The sequence below is a fragment of the Pollachius pollachius genome (genome assembly GCF_949987615.1).
Source record: "Pollachius pollachius genome assembly, chromosome: 11".
Taxonomy (NCBI): Eukaryota; Metazoa; Chordata; class Actinopteri; order Gadiformes; family Gadidae; genus Pollachius; species Pollachius pollachius.
In genome coordinates this window covers 20083584-20104758 of record NC_136944.1, presented here as the reverse complement: position 1 = coordinate 20104758, position 21175 = coordinate 20083584, and the positions used below count along the sequence as shown (strand labels likewise).

The 21175-nt window shown below is 43.1% G+C and overlaps 1 protein-coding gene across 2 annotated transcripts in view; it reads left to right on the top strand.

Moving 5' to 3' along the window:
• Window positions 1-1985: 1985 nt before the first annotated feature.
• The window catches only part of LOC307083059 (E3 ubiquitin-protein ligase rnf213-alpha-like), a 35346-nt gene continuing 16156 nt past the window's right edge, over window positions 1986-21175 (top strand). The window contains exons 1-29 of one of the 2 annotated variants that reach the window (XM_079746851.1): window positions 1986-2213; window positions 2973-3091; window positions 3255-3382; window positions 7518-7984; window positions 8087-8498; window positions 8637-8791; window positions 8907-9074; window positions 9267-9469; window positions 9576-9865; window positions 10151-10413; window positions 10612-10815; window positions 10903-11092; window positions 11177-11232; window positions 11350-11518; window positions 11596-11757; window positions 11866-11964; window positions 12039-12161; window positions 12425-12602; window positions 12835-13008; window positions 13159-13311; window positions 13411-14012; window positions 14261-14420; window positions 14555-14772; window positions 14858-14995; window positions 15390-15551; window positions 15718-16951; window positions 17040-17221; window positions 17317-17472; window positions 17558-21151. In XM_079746851.1, coding sequence (XP_079602977.1) covers window positions 2992-3091; window positions 3255-3382; window positions 7518-7984; window positions 8087-8498; window positions 8637-8791; window positions 8907-9074; window positions 9267-9469; window positions 9576-9865; window positions 10151-10413; window positions 10612-10815; window positions 10903-11092; window positions 11177-11232; window positions 11350-11518; window positions 11596-11757; window positions 11866-11964; window positions 12039-12161; window positions 12425-12602; window positions 12835-13008; window positions 13159-13311; window positions 13411-14012; window positions 14261-14420; window positions 14555-14772; window positions 14858-14995; window positions 15390-15551; window positions 15718-16951; window positions 17040-17221; window positions 17317-17472; window positions 17558-21151 — 10140 coding nt within the window. In that variant the 5' untranslated portion in view covers window positions 1986-2213; window positions 2973-2991. Of the gene's footprint in view, window positions 2214-2972; window positions 3092-3254; window positions 3383-7172; window positions 7259-7517; window positions 7985-8086; window positions 8499-8636; window positions 8792-8906; window positions 9075-9266; window positions 9470-9575; window positions 9866-10150; window positions 10414-10611; window positions 10816-10902; window positions 11093-11176; window positions 11233-11349; window positions 11519-11595; window positions 11758-11865; window positions 11965-12038; window positions 12162-12424; window positions 12603-12834; window positions 13009-13158; window positions 13312-13410; window positions 14013-14260; window positions 14421-14554; window positions 14773-14857; window positions 14996-15389; window positions 15552-15717; window positions 16952-17039; window positions 17222-17316; window positions 17473-17557; window positions 21152-21175 lie in introns of those variants that run through there. The other variant, XM_079746852.1, reaches the window with a different exon arrangement.

Genomic DNA, 21175 nt, shown 5'->3' with positions numbered 1-21175 from the left:
TTCTCACCTGCCGCCAGGCTCCTCACCTGCTCACCTGCCGCCAGGCTCCTCAGCTGCTCACCTGCCGCCAGGCTCCTCACCTGCTCACCTGCCACCAGGCTCCTCACCTGCCGCCAGGCTCCTCACCTGCTCACCTGCCGCCAGGCTCCTCAGCTGCTCACCTGCCGCCAGGCTCCTCACCTGCTCACCTGCCACCAGGCTCCTCACCTGCTCACCTGCCGCCAGGCTCCTCACCTGCCGCCAGGCTCCTCACCTGCCGCCAGGCTCCTCAACTGCTCACCTGCCGCCAGGCTCCTCACCTGCTCACCTGCCGCCAGGCTCCTCACCTGCTCACCTGCCGCCAGGCTCCTCAGCTGCTCACCTGCCGCCAGGCTCCTCACCTGCTCACCTGCCACCAGGCTCCTCACCTGCCGCCAGGCTCCTCACCTGCTCACCTGCCGCCAGGCTCCTCAGCTGCCGCCAGGCTCCTCACCTGCTCACCTGCCGCCAGGCTCCTCACCTGCTCACCTGCTGCCAGGCTCCTCACCTGCTCACCTGCTGCCAGGCTCCTCAGCTGCTCACCTGCCGCCGGGCTCCTCACCTGCTCATCTGCCACCAGGCTCCTCAGCTGCTCACCTGCCGCCAGGCTCCTCACCTGCTCACCTGCCGCCAGGCTCCTCAGCTGCTCACCTGCCTCCAGGCTCCTCACCTGCTCACCTGCCGCCGGGCTCGTTACCTGCTCACCTGCCTCCAGGCTCCTCACCTGCTCACCTGCCTCCAGGCTCTGCTCCTCCTCAAGAGATGCGGAGCTCTGGGTCCATCTTAGGACCTTTCAGTCCAACAATAATTCGGACATTTCCGAAAGCAGGCCCAAGAAAAGTAACAGGCAAGGGTAGGAGGAAGAGGCGCTCCGAAATCTTGACTGATACACCAAAGGCATTGAAAGAGGAGGATCGGCGAAAAGGAAAAAACATCAAAAATAAACTCTTTGGGGGTGATAAAGGAAAGAAGAGGAAGGTCAACAAAACTGCCAAGAAAATGGTGAAAGCTCAGAACTCTTCGTCAGAGGAGGAAGAAGACTTTTGTGTGGTCTGCATGGAAACCTTTCGAAATTCCAAATCCAAAGAGGTGTGGGTAAAGTGTGTCCTATGCAGCTTTTGGGCCCACCAGGCATGCACTCCAGGTCTGCCTAATTTTATTTGTCACCATTGTGATTCAGATTAAGGATTTATTTAATTTGTTTGTTGTTACCATTGAACATGTTGCCCTGTTCTCAATAAAAAAACGGTTCAGTTTCAGTATTTTGTTTGGTGAATCTATTTTCAAACCCTGTTTATGCTTATCATTAAATCCGTATATCAAATGGAGTAACATTGTTTTTTTGCATTTTGTCTACCTGTTACAACCTACCCCAGTAGGTGTTACAACCTACAACCTGGGGTAAGTTGTAACAAAGGTATACATTGTATTTGTCATAATCTCACAAATTCCGTGTTATAGTTGAGGAGATTTAAATGGTTGCCACTTGTAGTAGACAAATGTGGGTACGTTGCCTAAAAGGTCCAGAACTGTAGCTTTAAAAAACGTGGTAGTTTAAGGTGCTGAAGAAAAAAGTGTTACAACCATACCTGGTCTCCCCTACAAGACAACAATTGTTTTCCATTTCCTATATGTAAGCTACATAAGCTACACAACTTTAATACAACCTTCTAATACGATTTGCTTTATTCGAACCAAAAGTAATGTCTAATTGACTCACAATTGTATAAACTGCTTGAAATAATACAAAACTGAACACAATGTTTTTCCGCGAATATATTGCATCACTTTTCTTCTGAACAGTTGTCATGGGGGTGCACATATCATAGATATCTTCTCGTCTCCGTCCCCGCTTTCATTTCCACGGAGGTCCGACTGCGGATGTTTGCTCGCTTTGGTTAACGCCCATTCATAATAAACCGAAACTTAAGACTCCTCTGACAATTCTCCTCTGACAATTCTCCTCCACTACTTGGTAGGTTAAACAGGCGAGTGGCGACTGTGGACAAGACGTACTCCTGAACTCCTGAAAAGGACCACTGCATTAACTGTCGGAGGAGGGGGGGCTGGGGGAGACGTTGTAGCTCTTCACAGCCTGAGATGATCGAGACGACGTGCTGACATCCAACTCATCCGAACCCCAGAGTGTCGTCCGCGGCGTTGCCCCCGCGGCGTCCCGTCGAGACGCTACATCGGTAGGCGACTGTGGTGTCATTCGTTGAGCATAGGAGTGCATGTTACATGAGATGTATGTAGGCCTAAACGTTTCATTCGGCCCCTAGCACAGCAACTGCGAAGTGTACAGTCCTCTAGTTGTGTATTAATGTGCATAACCTTTCTAACTAAGCGCAGTGGGGAAGAAGCTACAAGCTGTTATGTCATATCGGGCTAGCAAAGCTAAACAGACAGCTGAGCATACAGCCTGCTTTAGATTGTGACGAGGAAGAAGCTCAATATTTGTTCTACTCGAGTGGGCTCATAAGGGGAATAGCTTCCTTACTGGGTTAATATAAAGGCTACTAAGAAGCATTAAAGTAAACTTTTGCTAACGCCTAGTAAGAGAAATCGAAAGAGGAAGTGTATCGACGCACACGATGCGACGTCACTGGTTTACAGTTGTGGATATTATTACCTATAGATATAACGTATAGATTTGGTGTTGGATACAAGGAGATGTCGGTGGGATAAGACAATATACATTATTCGTTGAGTGGAGTGACCTCGTCCACTATTCATATTGCCTGGGTTAAAGTTGTTGTTACCTTAAAAACACCTGCTACTGATTTGACTAGTGAAATACATAAACTATATATAAAGAATTTAGACATAATATAGTTGCAAATATATTTAGTCTCTGTTGTGCTCTACGTGACTAGATGCCAACCCATGTTGGGTTAGCAAAGGTTCATTTTTTTAATCATTTTGAATCATTCTGCTCTGTTCCCTCACAACAGAGGCAATTAACATGCGAAGATGAAGTGTTCCAGCTGTAAAAAGTTTGTTAAAAAGACTTCAAAGTTCTGCAGTGAGTGTGGATATTGCCTCACTACCCAACCTGTGAACAAGACAAATGGTTAGTAAACTATTAACGATTCACTTATCTATCTATCTATCTATCTATCTATCTATCTATCTATCTATCTATCTATCTATCTATCTATCTATCTATCTCACAGACTTAAACATACAATAAGACTAACAATACGGCACTTTTGCATTTTTGACTCAAAATGCAGAGGGGGATTCTCTTTCAAATACCTCAGAACCAGTGCCTTCTCTGCCCTTGGGAAGCCATGAGTCTAATGACTCCCCCCAACAGCTCGTCTGTTCGGGGGAAGGCGCCCCTGGGGACATCACCAAGCAAGTATGTACATTTTTTGTCATTTAATATGTATTTGCATTACCAGTTTGCCATTATTCCATATCGCTGTATGTTTAGTAGTCATTATAGTCCCCATGTATGGTCTGGTAATGGTCTGAAATAGTCCTGTGTATATATTAGGGCTGCAGCTAATGATTTTTAAAGGTCCCATGGCATGCTACTTTATGGATGCTTTGATATAGATATTAGTGGGGCCCAAACACAGTATTTGAAGACGTTCCCAAAATTCAGCCGTGGTGCAGAATTACAGCCATTGCGAGCCAGTCGCACATTGAGCTTTCCCCAAATGCGCCGTTTTGGTGTCTGTAGCTTTAATGCTAATGAGGAGGAGAGAGGTGGGTCAAGGAGGAGGGAGGGGGTGTGGCCCTGAGCGGCTTGCAGCCACGGTGCCATCCGCTCTGTTTACAGGGGATGTATCGCAATGGCGAGGCGCACACAGCCTTTAGCCGTGTTCTGTAAATATTCTAGAACCCACGGGAGTCCTGGAGCTCTATATCTAAATAATATCATATTATACATAGATATCCATATCATATAATACATATTATCACGGCCAAAAGCTGTGTGAGCCTCCAGACGATATTATGAATCTCAAACGACTGCGTCGGGTTCTCCGACGTCTCTGGTTCTTCCACGTCCACATCAATCTGAAGTAGACTGAACCACGACATGGAGGAGAAAGGGATTGTTGCCCGCAGTTGTCTCCCGCCGGAGTGCTTAGGCACCACCGCCTCCTGCAGCGCCGAGGCGGTGGTTCTTCCGCTTCCACATCAATCTGAAGTAGACTGAACCGCGCGCTGCCTGCTGCTAGCTGCCCGCTGCCGGGCGGTGGTGCTTCGCGGCAGTGGTGCCTCGCGGCAACCGGCGGCAGGCAGCATGTCGCACTTCATGTACCTCAGGGAGTCAAAGCCAAAGTTCCTTTCCCCCAATTCCTTCTCAGCCATTGATGAGATAACCCCAACTACACTCTCGTTGTGGAAATACAAGAGACGTCAAAGAACTGACGTGTTATGCCCCATAACACCAACAGCAAACACTTGCATTACAGTGTGTGTAATCAAACACACACACACACCTGTGGCGCTCGCACGGTCGTGTCTCATTGGCGGGCCAAATTCTCTGGGCGGGCAAGGCAGAGAAAAGGGGAGGAGCTTAGATCCTTTATGACGACATATGGGACCACATTCCAAATCGGGAGCCTCCGTTTTTTCAAAGGCGGGCAGAACACCTAGTGCTCGTTTTACAGGCAGGCTACGGTAACTCATATTTATGTTAGAAAAACCTCAAAGTGAGACTTTCATGCCATGGGACCTTTAATATGCTACAGATTATTCCATTGAGTAATCATGTAAGAAATGTTTTTGCCTCATTAAAGAGCAATATTCCTTAAGCAAAATGTAGCTTGTTTCAGCTAGAAATTATCTCAAACTCTGGACCCTTTCTGTGGGTTTTCTCTGGCCTGTCTCTTCTCCTCCCTCCTCGCAATTTTCTCTGTCTTACTCCTTGGTGCAATCTAAGCCATCAAGTCCAGGCTACTCCAGGTCACATGTACACAGCGTAAGCGCTTTGTGCAGCAATAATTATCATTTGTGTGAAACAAAGTGCGCTGTACATATTTATGGATTAAATTAGGCTCTGATGCGAAGAATATGAATGATTTACAGTTATCGAGTTTCTCAAGGTATCATTACCTAGTGTGTGTGTGTGTGTGTGTGTGTGTGTGTGTATATTAGGGCTGCACAATATATCGAATTTGTATCGCGATGACGATATTGGCGTCCCACGATGACACGTAGTGTTCTTGAGATATTATTTTATAATATCTTTTTTAAATAATGCACCCGCAAAAAAAAGGATACCAAAAAAGAAACGAGCCCCGCCCATACAGTATACGCTCTACCTCCGCTGCAGAGCAAACCAAGCGCTCCCTGTACACCTATCTGCGACTGCGCAGCGGCGCGAAGCCTGAAAAAGACTAGCAATTACTTTGAAAGACACAAACACAATTACAATGTCTGACACAGTTGAGGTTGAAGGCTCGTCCCTCGTCGCGGATCTCCTTCCGTTATATGGAAATATTTCGGATTTAGGGTAGGGCTGGGCGATATACCGGTAGTAAAATTTATACCGGTATATTTTTGAAAGAGATATGTAGTTGAGACAATATCGCCATACCGGTATATTATATATTATTTTGATGTTGCCTTGCGAGCGCTATTTTAGGCCGACCGCTGCTCTCTGAGCCTAGAAGCCATGTTCAGCTGCTCAATCCTGCCCCTTACATGTACGCAGTGTTCTCCCACCCACGTTACGCATCACAACAAACTTTGAATAAACACATGGTGGTAGAGAGTACGGAACCCGTAAAGTGATATGGGGTAAAATAATGTTTTACCCCAGGGTTCCGTATGTTTCAAACAGGCAACACTATTGCTTTTTATTACACGGCTCTTCTCAATGCCGTGGAACGCTTCGTTCACTTGCATGGGCCCTTCACAACTTCCGGCAGTGAATTTATATTTGATAATTCACCGTTGCTTAGTATAATTGACTGCTGTCAAGGAAAACAAAGGATTTTTTGCCTCTAATGACGTCTTTGGTATCACTCCGCAAGTAGTCCGGTAACTTGTCAGCCCCGGCGTCTTTGGTTTCCAAGCGACGTCACAACTTTGGCGGACTATTTCTCTGCTGATCAACACTACGAATGCTGGTTACAAATGAATTGTAAAAAGACACACCATGAAGTTATTTTTCGTTTAGGCAAGTAGCCGTGTAATAAGCGGGATAATGTATAGAACGTCGCTGGTCATTATTGAAAATAAGCCCCTTCAGGGCGAAGCAAGACACCTCCGCTGCACGTCGGTGTCCTGGTAGCCCTGTCGGGGGTTATTTTCCCGATAATGACCGGCATTCTATACATTATCCCTTACATATCTGTTGTTAAAGCACAGCTGTGCTTCGTTGAGCAAAAAAAATAAATAAACCTAAGTAAATGGTTGATGGTGAATACTTGTGGCGTCAAGTTAAAACTACACACTTTACCCGTTTTATTCAAAATATCGTTATAATATCTTAGATCGCCATTCCAACAAAAAATATCGAGATATGAGTTTTGGTCCATATCGCCCTGCCCTAATTTAGGGCAAGTGATACAAACCAGCAAAAAACAATGTGCAAAGGGTGCCGGAGAGTTGTGGCTGCGTCGCAAGGCAACACAACAAATTTATTCAGCCACCTGAATAGCCACAGAATAGAATATGAGGTTTGCATGAAGGCCAGTGTTGCATCGGCTGCTAACGTCAGCTGTCCCGGTCCCTAGTCAGCAGCAGCTCAGACTTCAATAAAAGCGAGCGTGTACAGCGCAACACCGTACGCATCCAAGTCACAAAGACACACAGAAATCACTGATGCGATTACTTTCCATTTGGCAAAAGATATGTGTCCAATAAATACCGTCAGCAATGAAGGGTTTAAAAAAATGGTTAACATACTGGACAAAAGGTATGTAATCCCCTCGCGAAATTATTTTTCCAGAGTGGCATTCCCTGCGCTGTATGCAAAACGCAGAGGAGAAATAGAGAGGGATCTCACAGCTGTCGAGTACATTGCCACCGCCACTGACCTATGGTCAAGTAGAACGATGGAACCGTACATGAGCTTGAAAGTTCATTTCATCAATGATGATTTTGCGATGCAGAGTAGATGCCTGCTAACAGCATTTTTCCCGCAAGACCACACTGGAGAGTTAATTCCCCAGGGACTGAGGGAAGCGATGGCCTCTTGGGGCTTGCAGGAGGACAGACTTGTCTGCATTACAACACGGCCGTAGCACCAAATTCTGGGCCCTGTATACAAGAGGTACTGATGCCCCCCCCCCCCCCCCCCCCCCCCCCCCCACTTCTACCACCCCCACTAGGGGGTGGTAGAAATTTGAACAATTTTTTTTTTTCAATGAATAATCGTGGTAAATAATCGTTATATCAATATTGATCAAAATAATCGTGAAAATCATTTTAGCAATAATCATGCAGCCCTAGTGTATATATATATATATATTCCATATGTGATATTGTGAGTGTATGCATGCTAAAGTTATGTTACATGCTATTCTTGATAGAAAAAGAAGAAGAAAAGGGCCAGAAAGAAGAATGGTGAACCTATGTCATTAAACGAAGAATCTTTGGCCTCAGACCTGTTGGATAACAACCTGCCAAATATACAGGAAGAATCTTCTCAAAGAGATTGTAATGCCAACGAAGTGGATGATATTCCAGGCCCACTCATTGATGCCAATTCCACGACAGAGAGCCAGCCTAATTCATTGAAAGCTTACGGTACAAAACTACCTGAGGGCAGAACTGTACCAAAAACTACTCAGCCTGAGGAAAACAAGTCCGTTCAGGATGAGTCATCCAAGTCAGTTCAGGATGAGTCATCCAAATCAGTTCAGGCTGAGTCATCCAAGTCTATTCCGGATGAGGCATCCAAGTCAGCTCAGGATGAGGCACAAGAAAACCCTGATGATATCGAAAGGACCGGGGAAAATCCAGAATCTGCGAAGGGCGTTGAACCTCCTCCAAAAAGGTGAACCAGAGTAGAATCTTAGTAGTAGAAAAAGGTATAATTATTAGAAGATTGAAAAAATATTCAATATTTCATTAACATTTGGTCTTTTTGCATTTTCAGGATAAAGTCATCCAAGCCTGTTCAGGATGAATCCTCTAAGTCTGTTGAGGATGAGTCATCCAAGCTAGCTCAGGCTGAGGAACCTATGTATGTTCAGGGTGAGGCATCCAAGTCGGTCCAAGTTGGGTCATCTAAGTCAGGTCAGGAAGACTCAATTTCTTCCACCAATTCGGGAGAGAATACAAAACCCCAAGAAGGTAAAGGGACAAAATCCACCAATCAGAAGAACCTTGGGGAGAAGACCAAGAAAGATAACACCAAAAAGAATGATAATAAACGGGATCAGGAACCATCCATGGATGAAAACGCGAATGATACTCAGCAATCCAAGAAGCAGGTGAAAGGTGGTCAACAAGACCAAAAAGGAAAGCAAAAACCAACTGGTAAACAAGGCCCGGCTGCGGAAAAGAAGGTAATCAGATTGCCAGTTAAAAGACTTAAATGTAGTCAGCGTTAAAAAGCAACAGGGTTGTGAAAATAAGTGTTCCAAAAATTGTCTGTTGAATGTTGAGTGTATGCTACTAACTACATAATTGTGTATCTTCTACAGGCTGGTTTGAGCGTGGATGCAGAGGCTAAGGTTGAAGTTGCGAGGAATCAGCAGTCAGCCGCTGGGGGAGGAGACGTACAAGAAAAAACCGATGATATCGGAAACACCGGGGACAATCAAGAATCTGGGGACTGCGTTGAACCTCCTCCTAAAAGGTGAACTAGAGTAGAATCGTAGTAATAAAAAAATGTATAATTCTTAGAAGATAAAAAAAATTAAAATTCCTCTCCGTCAATATTTTATTAACATTTTGTCTTTTTACATTTTTAGGATAAACAATGAAAACATGACAGTTGCTGCGAAGGACAGGCTCACAATCTACTTTCATGCGGTTTTGTCAAAGGATTTCAAACTCGAAGATGGCGACCTAGTATTTATCCAAGCCGGCAAACATATTGGGAAGTGGAATGAGAACATTGCTGAGGTCTCTATGACTAAGTAAGACTTTATTGCTCCTACCTCTATGATATTCCCCTTTGGCTCAAAGTTCATAAGAAACCTTAAAGTAGGAGAACTCTGGGGAAATACAAATGTACAATGAAAATACAATGTACAAATACAGTACTGTACCATCATTTTGTGGATTCTTTTGTGTGCCATGTTTTGTCAATACAATTATTTTTTTCACAGGGATCTTGGAGAGCATGGATTTTTGGTTGAGGGAAAATTTGTCACAACAAAAGAATGCTCCTTGCTTAATAGCATACCATACAAATATGTTGTCTACAAGGCCAAAAAGAAGAAATATGAGTATGAATACATTTACAAGTTAGATTCAGACCAACATACGAATCGATGTTTGTTTGTGAAGCCCATTCTCCTCAATGAGGAAGGTAAGAGATACAACAATTCTCAGTTAATTCTCAAAGAAAATCTTTGAACATGAGGTGCCATTTAATCTTTGTCCAATTAAAAAATTGATTTCTTTTTATGTGCAAGGGGAATGGCATCAGTATGATGACATCATCTGTGCAGAACCATCCAAGAATTTGTTGAAACGCTTGAAAAACGCTATTTGGTCGGAACAAAGGATGGGTGTTGTCCAAGGCAAAGGGATTGCAGGAAACGTCATGCTAGACTCCATATTTGACCTCCTTCGGATTTGGAATGACATCAACTTGAAGAATTTCCGCATCCAACTGAACCAGTTCTTTGACGTTTATGGAAACCCAGTTGTGTATGAGGACGCACAGAAAAACTGGAACTCTCTAGAATATGGAGAAAAAGAAGTATGGAAATTACTAAACACTATGTTGTTTCGTTTTTTTATCAAGGGTTATTTGTGATATAATTATTTAATGTTAAAAGCCGTTTCAAAAGGTTTCCGATTGAAATATTGAAGCATCTTTTTGTATTGGGTAAATGTTAATATATAAACTTTTGTGTTTTGATGCTCCTTAACTAACTTGCAAGTCTAGATTGTTCAGAACAAATATATATTTCTAATATGTGCTAAGTTTGTACTGGTAAATTAACCTTCAGACCATATCTTTGCCTTTGCTCAAAATTCTCAGGTCCGGGTGTTGATAAAGCAGTTCATGCTCACAAAAGTGATTCCTCAGTTGGAAAAAGACGGAGATGGGAAGATGGTTTTCTTCGTTGAAGATCCCATGAGGGCAGCAGTAATCATGCTGCATGTTTGCCACCATTTTAGAATCAAACTGAGTGGAACAGAACGTCATCGCCTTTGCCAAGCCCTGTGCTTTCCAAAGCTCAACAAAGAAGAGTTTCTCCAGTATTGGGACAAATTGTCACTGGGTGTCTCTCATCTTAAAGAGTAGGTAGTCTTATTCTTTAATATCTTAAACACTTCAATTTAATTATATTGACCTTTTCAAGGATACATTTTAGCTTAATTAAAGGGAATGGATTAATTTTCAATAACATAGGAGGAAGTATCTCCTGCATTAATCTGTTCCAGCGTTAGTATGTATTCTTCAGGAACCATGACTGTTCTTTGTTTTAATTTTTTCAGTCTGCCAAATCTGCTGGTATCTCTGATCAATTCCATGAAAGCGGAGAGACTACATCGGTGGATTTTGGTACTTCCTCTTCTCCACCTCCTCCAGAGTACCTCCAAGCCTTTCCAGCCACTTCCTCTCTCCAAGCCTGACCGATCTTGGACAGGTTTGGAGGGTATTAATGTCAACCAAGCACACTGCAACAGTCAGGAAAAACAGTAAGTTGTTTTGCAAAAAAATCTCAATGATCTGAAAGGTTAAATGATATACTTTCTTATATATTAAGATGACCTTCCTATTTTTAGGGCTCTACGAAACCTGATGAGCCTTCATAAACATTTGGTGGAGATTGACCCACTGACCGCCCGATCCTGGGTTTGTCTGATGCCCGTTGATCAACTGGTGGAGTGCAGCGTCATCACTAACACCCAGCTGTTGGACTTCCTTCATATCTTTTACATAAAGACCCACGACCTCACCTACAGCAATCACCAGGTGAAGCAAAAGAAACACATTCCCAGACAATCTTTTACATACGACTGTGAATAGTTTAATAGATTTTGAATTTTATTTTCACAGGATATATCCAACATTCTCTCGCATGTTCAACAGTATCTTATTGAGCACAAGTACAGGTAATTTACTTTAAAATAATAATATATATAAAAAAAATATAAACCATTGCATACATATACAGCTTGTCACTTCTAAGATGCTAATTGGCATCCACCTGTGTTCCTTGTCTATAACAGTTATTTGAGCGTAGCTTACGGCAGAGCATGTGTCGCAGCAGCTGTGAAATTGCTGGAGAAGACCTGCAAAGGAGTCAAACATGCACAGTTTGGTCGGACCTACACGGATATTCCAGTGGCGTGCTTGAATCTCGTCGCACTGGTTGAAGACTTCCGAGACCAGAACCAGGTTTGTGTGATTCTCTCAGCTGGATGTCCCAACATCTAAGCTTTCAGATGTCATGATGATGTTGATCCTTTTCAAAGGTGGCTCAAGATGGGACAAATGACGAGCAGTTAGCGAAAGACCTGGAACTGTTATTTGAAGCAATGTCCATCATGAGAGGCTGGATCAGTCAGACCTTCAGGAATACTTCCTTTCTTAATTCTTCCTTCTTCTCAGGCAACAGTTCTGAGAATGAAATACAAGTGAGAACCCCCAAAATATTTCTAAGCAGAGGTCTGAACAATTTATTTTAAGTACAAAATCGTAATTTCTTTTGTTAGATATGGCATTTTAATCATTACCATTTACAGATGTGGGAAAATGTAATCTCGCTCAATTTAAAAAATGAAGATTTTAAAATGGAATGGAGGGAGACGTTCACAGGGGATTTGGAGGGCACATTCCAGAAGGTATCCATCACAATTATTACAAATTCGATTTTCATTGGGAAATCCAAAATGTTAACATGTTTGTATGGCTTTAGGAATCAGCACAGGATCAAATTGAATTCTACTGCTCAAAGATCGAAGAACTCAGTCATTCTCATCCAAATGTGGCTGCTGTTATCGAGAAGTGTGCTCTAGAGGCGGTCACCTCACTTTGCAAGGTAGGACTTTAGAATCTTTACAGAAATAATGTTTCACATTTTATCATCAGTGTAGAATAAATCTTATACATCTTAAAGCTGAGTATTCAATGCTATGTATCTTTGGTTATGGTGAAGGGATATCATTAGCTTGGTTCTATGTTGATATGTGTACATGTTGTATCATATTAGGCAATTATCAATGGGTAGTGGAAATGTGTGGTAATACATATTCAATATTTAAAATAGGTAATGCATGCCATTTTGTTTTGTTTCACAAACAGGCAAAGCAGGAGGCGACACTGTTTGCAAAATTTAAAATCAACTTGAATTTTGGAAAACTCATTTCGGCCATCATTCAGAAGTCATGGCCAAAGGACAGCCAAGGAAGGGATCAGGAGGAAGAGGTTTTTCGACACATCCTCTCTTGGACGGCTGCAAAAGATGTTTTCAAACTACATGGTAAACAGGACATCAACTCAAATTTGTTGAAGGGGGGGGCATAGATGTAAATAGGTCATTAAGAGCAATTTGGAGGCCAGTATTTTTATCTCACTTGATATTATTCGCAGTGAGCTAGTTAGTGGTTATGCAGACCCATACCGGTCCCTGTACACTGCGGGCCCCGGTGGGGGGAAAGGGTACTGACTACTGTAAAAGTGAAAAAAAAACACATCATATTTTGTCTTTACAGGAGCAAATGTGAAGCTGATTGAGAAGCTCACAGAAGAGGCTAGAGAAAGATTGGCGGTAGCAATATCTACTTTCACAGCCATCACCGATCAGCTGGTCAAGGGAAACATTAAGATCAACCTGCTCAAGTTCCTCTTGGAAAGAAAGCGTGCCTTCTTAGCATTGCTGAAAATCGGTAACTAGTATATCATATTTTATAATATATTTTACAAACATGAAATCCGTGTAATTTAATCATTTCACATTGAGCATGATAAAAATGCATATGTGCAAGTGATATTTTTTCAAGAATTGGTAAAAAAAAGGTGTAATTTTGCATTTACAGATTGCCTCGCAGAAGATCCTCAGTATCAGGACGAGGATAGAATGTGTACTTTGTTGAGGCATAGAAATGATGAGATGGAAGCTGTGTACAATGAAAAGAATCTGGTCGATGTTGTTGTGAATATGAGCCACAAACTGGAAGAACATATGACAGGTATGCGTGTGGGGTGAATAAATTGTTTCTAATTTTTCCACCGCCCTTTCAATAACACCCCACTTACTAAAAATTAAAAACATTTAATCCCAATAACAGTTAATATCGGTAACCTGGAAGCAAGCCAACAGATCAGCATTGAGACCAAGAGCCTTAACAATTTCATGGAGGTTCACACATTTGACCAGCAGTTCCACCCCCCAATGGCTGGTGTGGTAACGTACTACGATCTTGACAAAGACATCAGAGAAATGGCTGTTGTCCTGAACACCTTCAAAGACAGTTACTTGTTCAAAGGTTGCTGGGAAAAACAGGCAAGGCAATATGTAGACCCTGAGGGGACTGGTGTTGCTGATATAATGGCCACACCGATCATGATACATGATGACATATTCCAGCCCTGTCATAATGAGTACAAAGACATGTATCATTGCCTGATGGACGGCAGCATAAAGCTCAGGGAGGTTGACACACTCTTCAAAGATTACACCGGGAAGTACAACGAACTTGAGAAGGACTTTGCCATAATGTGCAGAGTGGACCCTTCAAATGACAAACAGTGGATCAAGCAGAGGGCTCTGCAGATTCAGCAGTACCACGAACTCCATCTTGCCGTTGAGTCGGCTAAAGCTATCATGCTTGTCAAGGAGACACTGGGTCTTCAAGGTGACTTCAGTATCCTGCAGACATTGCTGGAAGTTGTAAGTCATCTGACCTCCAAAGCCTTCCTCTTAAAGATAATACAAGCCAACCATCTTTGGCATGTATTAATATTGAGCTTGCATTAACCATTAAGTAATTTATCAAACGTATGATAACAATAACTAATAGCAATAACAATAATATAGATTGTATTATTAATAATAATAAATACATAATATCAGTCAGCATGATCAACATTCTGAATTAAACTATTTCATTAAGTTCTACACTATTTTGTTCTCTTTAGACGAATGTAGCCTTTAAAGAAGAACCCCTCTATCGAATTGACGATAACTTAAATCAGGCCAAGATGGTTCTCGTGGACATCAATTCGTCACGCAGACACTGTCTACAACAGTTGGGACAGAGAGGACTATTTGTCCATTGGGTAAAGGAAGCCCTCGAAGGTAATATTTGTTGCTGATCACTCATTTTGATATTGAGAGTGTATTCCATTGTTCTAATATTCATGAGTATTGATCAAGAAAACCCTTGCATTTGTGATGAAACAAACAAACGTTATTTTATGCATTATTTTTAGACATCAATGAGCTGAAGGTGTTTGTTGACCTGGCCTCCATTTCCGCTGGAGAGAATGACTTGGATGTGGATCGCGTTGCTTGCTTTCACGATGCTGTCCTTGGCTACTCGCCAATGCTCTACGACCTCAAGAAGGACTCAGGGTTTCAAACCTTCAAGGATGTGCTGAAGAAACTCTGGAGAGCTTTGGAGAATGACAGTGACTTGCCAAAGAAACTGGTAGGATAAGATCATCCCACTACAGTTTTCATTTTAATATTTTATAAATGTAAAAAACTTTAAAGTGTGCTGTTTTGTGTTTCAGGTCGACACTGCACGCCATCTGGAGTGGCTTAAGACGGTGAAGGAGAGTCATGGCTCAGTGGAACTCTCCTCTCTTTCTTTAGCATCCTCCATCAACACCAAGGGCACCTATGTGATCAGTGCACGTAACGTAAAGAGGGTAAATAATTGCATTAAGATGAGTGCATTACCTACACTAGCAGCTTTATCATTTGTCTGCATGGTTTATGATGCTGTTATTAGTAAAACATATTATTTAACAGTATGTACTACAACCAGAAAGTAATGTTTTTTTTTTTTTTGAAGGAACCAAATCACTGCTAGCGTAACTAACAGCAGACTTTGATGCTTTAAGGAGACTTGAAAAAATGTCAACATGCTCCGTAATCGCAATTAGTTATCCTAAAAATTTCCAATCTTGTTGATAAACCTTTTCCCACCTTAGGACCTCTTATAGGAAGTCATTTAGAGGGGCATGTTGGTAGTATAGGTTGTCTCTACATGCGTCAGAATACCTTTTGGAGGGCAGTAACATGGTGTCTCTTCTATTGCAGTTGAGCCTGGACACGGCCTTGAAGCTGCAGATTCCAGAGGAGCACGACGAGGGACAGGAACTGCGCTGGTACACGCTTGAAGACTTACGGGAGCTCCAGAACAAACTCATGCTCATGTCTGGGAAAGACCAGGGCCAGCATGAGGTGGACCACTTTGCAGAGGCAGGTCTCCATGTGTTTGGCTTTCGGCGCTGTACACAGAAAGATGCAATACATTTTCATATTATTTTTTATTGATATTAATGAATTAAAAATTGGCAGGTTTATAAGTAAAGTACTAATAATTATTACTACTACTAAATGTTTTCATTTGTATTCCTCTTCTCAGGTCTTTGCCAATGTCCAAAGACTAGCCGAGGCTTTCATTGCTTTATACACAGCTGGGAACCCTCTATTTAGAAGCTGGGAAGCGTACATCAATTGCAGCTTCAGCAATGAAGCGTCCAGTATCATTATTGACTTCAACCTTGACAATGTGTCTGTCATTGCCTTGGATGGAAAAATTGACATTCAGCTTCCAGAGTTGTGCAAGAAAATTGAGAAGTGCCTCAATTATTGGAAGGACTTTGTGGACAAGCAAAGATCCCAATATTACTACCTTAACTATTACACAGCAGAACAGATTGTATACCTGTGCAGTAAGCTATCTCCGCAAAATGTGGCTGATTTGGAGGTTGAGGTTTTAATGATGCTCTCTTTTGTCAAGCCAAATTGTACTGCAAAAGATCTGACAGAGGTCTGGCATGCACTCCAGTACGAAATCCTCACCAACCAAGAAGAACCAAACCTAGACATTGAATTTCACACTTTTGTTGAAGTGCCAGAAAATTTGATGGGGGATTCCTCAATCACAGGGGACTGGGTTCTTCTCATGGAAAAGACAAATTGTTCCCAAAAATTTGATTTACTCTGGAATAGTTACATGAAGGACATGAAGAGTTTTCTTCCACATATTCTCGACATAAAAGGCCTTGGTAAATTATTGGAAAAACTGGCCAACAAGCAAAGTAAAGGGAATTCGTTCATAACAAGAGGAATGCCGAATGGCCTGACTACTGGGAATCCCAACCTCATTGTTTGCTCACAGGAAGAGGTCTTCAACACTTGCCTCTCCATTTACATGAGCAATGAAAATGAGGTGCTGCCCACTTATGACGAAGTCCTACTATGCAACTCTTCAACATCTTATGAACAAGTGGAGCTGTTCCTGAGACGCTGTCTCACCCCTGGCTACAGCGGACGAAAGATCTACACTCTGCTCTACGGTGACCTTCTGACCTACGACGTGAGCTCTAAAGTCGAGAGTTTCTTCCAGCGAATGAAACTGCAACGGAGGCAAGACTACAGACTAGTCATGGTCTGCAGTTCCGAGCGTGAACATGCATATATTCCCTCAGCCTTCAGTCAATACCGCTTGCACATGGTCCCTCAGGAGCCAACAGCCAGGATTCAGAGTTACCTGAGCAGACACTATAGTGTCCCCGCAGATGAGTGCAGCGCCGCAGCTGTGTTCAGAGACCGACTCTCTGTTGGAGTTGTGTCATCGGAAAGAGCTGGCGTGGGTGAGTACCCGTGTCTATGTGGCAGTCACCATATCTGCCAATACTTTAGCTGACTCTATATTGAAGAACATCCTTTCTTTCACCTCAGGTAAATCCCTCTATGTGAAGAGACTACATGGGAAACTGAAGCGATCGAGCAAAAAGCCATCAGTGTTAAAATGCATTCGCTTGATTGAACCTAAGGTTGATGAGAATGCCATCCTTCAGTCTCTGCTGGAAAGCACCAAGAAAAAAGATTTGACAATATTCCATTTAGATGTCACGTCATCGGTAAGTAGCCTTATATTTAAAAATAAATAAACTTTAATTGAATGTATTAAATCAAATTATTTTTCTAAACTTTTTAATGTACGGTCTTCACAAAGGTCCGGAAAGGCCTTCACGACTTTCTATTTAAATTGCTGATCCTTCGTTATCTGATGGACTCTGAGGGAATGATGTGGAAGTGCTGCAACAAGCAGTTGTACCTCATTGAAATCTTGAAATCAACAATGAAACTTCCCAGCAATGTTTCACGTCAGGTACGTTTTTTTAAAAAGTGCTACATACATCTTCCTGTTATTGTTATGTTAGTCTCACATTTCTACTTTTGTTTTTCATGTATAGAGCCAAACTATGGACAGCTCGTTCATAGATTGGTTTCCTAACATCTTCTGCCGACCACCTAAAGAAGTGTTGATGCTAGAGATGAAGAAGAACGAGGTTCCTGCCCTCTTCAACCTTGACGAGCCACTGATGGACGATGAAGAATTCAGGAGTGAAGCCTTCCAAAGGCCATATCAGTATCTCACACAATTCCATAACCGCAGAGATCTCGACACCTTCAAATACAATGCTGTTGAAGGGTCACATGTGGAGTGTCTTCAAATGCTCCTCATGTTCTGTGGCGTCATGGACCCCTCATGGGCAGAGATCAGAAACTTTTCCTGGTTTCTAAACCTCCAGCTAAAAGACTGTGAGACATCTGTTTTTTGCGACTTCGATTTAGTTGGTGACACTCTAAGCGGATTCAAGAGCTTCGTTGTTGACTTCATGATTCTAATGGCGAAGGACTTTGCCACACCATCACTCAGCATTTCTGACCAGAGTCCTGGAAGACTTCAGTTTGACGCGAGTGGCCTGCGTGATGAGGATTTGGCCCCTTTTCTGATCAGGAAGCGATGGGAGTCAGAATCACACCCATACATCTTCTTCAACGGTGACCATGAGTCCATGACCTTCATTGGCTTCCATCTTCAGCCTAATGTAAATAACTTTGTGGATGCCATCGACCCCTCTTCCCAGAGGATAATAAAGAAAGACATCATGACTAAGGAGCTGTTTGATGGCCTAACGTTACAGAGAGTTCCGTTCAACATCAACTTTGATCAACTACCAAGAGGAGAAAAGATTGAAAGAATCTGCAATGTCCTTGGAATCCAGTGGCCCCTTGATCCCGACGAAACATATGAGCTCACAACTGACAACATCCTCAAGATTTTGGCAATCCACATGCGATTCAGGTGTGGCATCCCTGTCATTATTATGGGCGAGACAGGTTGTGGCAAGACTAGGCTCATCAAATATCTGTGTGAATTGCAAAGATGTGGGGTGGCTACCGAGAACATGAAACTGGTCAAAGTCCATGGAGGAACAAGTTCAGAAATAATCTACAGCAAAGTCAGAGAAGCTGAAGCAATATCTTTGAGAAACAAAGAATACTATGGCTTTGATTCTGTCCTGTTCTTTGATGAGGCAAACACAACAGAGGCTATCAGCAGCATCAAGGAGATCATTTGTGACCATACAGTGAAAGGTGAAAGTTTGACACCCAACTGTGGATTGCAAATAATAGCAGCATGCAACCCTTATCGAAAACACACAGAGGAAATGATTACAAAACTAGAGTCTGCTGGCCTTGGTTATCGAGTCCGAGCTGAAGAGACGGATGAAAAGCTTGGTTCCATCCCACTCCGCCAATTAGTTTACAGAGTTCAGGCCTTGCCACCAAGTATGATTCCTCTGGTATGGGATTTTGGACAACTGAATGACAACACAGAGGAAATGTACATTCAACAGATTGTGCAGAGAGTAGTTGGACTCAAAGCAATCAATGCAGAATACATCAAGATCATCACAGATGTCCTTGCAGCTTCTCAGAGATATATGCGAAGAAGAAAAGATGAGTGCAGCTTCGTCAGTCTGCGGGATGTGGAGCGCTGCATGCAAGCCTTCATCTGGTTCTATGAGAACCACGCCATGTTCTTCATGGAACTTGAACAATTTGAGCCAACACAGCGGCCGCTGCACAATGAAGTACCCCAGAGAGACAGAGCGGTTCGAGACCCTGTCCTCTGGTCTCTGATCATGGCTGCAGGGGTCTGCTACCATGCCTGCTTGGAAAACAAAGAGAAATACAGACAGAATATCTGTAAAAAGATGAACTACTCCTCCATCAGAGTAATGCAGGAAATCTCACTTATGCAGGATCTACTTTTAAGTGGGGTGCCTATGGGTGAAACAATTGCAAAAAACAGTGCACTCAAAGAGAATGTCTTCATGATGGTCCTATGCATTGAACTTAGGATTCCCCTATTTTTGGTTGGAAAACCTGGAAGTTCAAAATCTCTCTCTAAAACTCTTGTGGCAGATGCAATGCAAGGCCAAGCAGCTCACAGTGAGCTCTTCAAAAAGTTGAAACAAATCCATTTGGTGTCCTTCCAGTGTAGCCCCCATTCAACCCCAGAGGGCATCATTAACACATTCAAGCAATGTGGTCGTTTCCAAGAAGGCAAGAACCTAGATGAGTACATTTCTGTTGTGGTATTGGATGAAATTGGGTTGGCCGAAGACTCTCCTAAAATGCCGCTTAAAACACTTCATCCTTTACTAGAGGAAGGGTGCATTGATGATGAACCACTGCCTCACAAGAAAGTTGGTTTTATCGGCATCTCCAACTGGGCTCTAGACCCTGCAAAGATGAACAGAGGCATCTTTGTCTCACGCGGTGACCCTGATTTGAAAGAGCTCTTTGAGAGTGCTAAAGGCATATGCTCATCTGATGCAATGCTCCTGGAGGCGGTAAGAGATCTCTTCCAGCCCTTTGCCAAGGCCTACTTGAACGTCTGCCGAAAACAAGGAAAGGGCTTCTTTGGTCTTCGTGACTACTACAGCTTGGTCAAGATGATTTTTGCAATAACCAAAGGTACTCGACAGAAGCCCAGTGAGGTGAAAATTGTTGAGGCAGTGTTGAGGAACTTCAGTGGCAAAGACAATGTCAACGTACTCTCTGTTTTCACTGATAGGCTTAAAATCACACCCAATCTTGAGAGCATTGATGTGACTGACCTTGTGAGACAGAACATTTTGGCGAGCGGACAGGAAGAGTGCAGATACTTGCTGGTTCTGACTAAGAATTATGCTGCCCTGCAGATCTTGCAGCAGACTTTCTTCTCAGAAAACGATCAGCCTGAAATCATCTTTGGCTCCAGCTTCCCAAAAGATCAAGAGTACACCCAAATATGTCGCAACATCAACCGAGTGAAGATCTGCATGGAAACGGGGCGCACCGTTATCCTCCTGAACTTGCAGAACCTTTACGAAAGTCTCTATGATGCTCTTAACCAGTACTACGTCTATCTCGGAGGACAAAAATACGTAGACCTTGGACTCGGAACCCATCGCGTCAAATGTAGGGTGCATCAGGACTTCAGACTCATCGTCATCGAGGAAAAGGAGGTTGTCTACAAGCAGTTCCCAATACCACTCATCAACCGGCTAGAGAAGCACTACCTGGACATCCACACTGTCCTCAAGAAGGAGCAGAAGAGTACTGTGAAGAAGTTGGAAAGATGGGTGGAGCAGTTTGTTTCTCTCAGCAAACAACACACAGTGGGGCCTCAGACGTACAAATACCAAGCACCAGACGTCTTCATCGGCTACCATTCGGACACATGTGCTTCAGTGATTCTTCAAGCGATTGAAAGGAGCAGGCAGGACTTGGAAACATCCGAAGCAGACATACTGCGAGCATCTGAACTGGTGCTGCTGAACTGTGCCACACCTGACTCAATAGTGCGTCTGGACTGCACAATGCTCCCAAAGGTCGAAAGTGAACGACTGTCTCAAGTGTACTTTGAAGAGCAGAATACCAGTTGTTTGGCTGACTACATCCTTGCTCACATGAACCAGGATACCCATTGGCATGCCTCCTTCACTGAGGTAATGTAAAAATTGTTCAAGAGA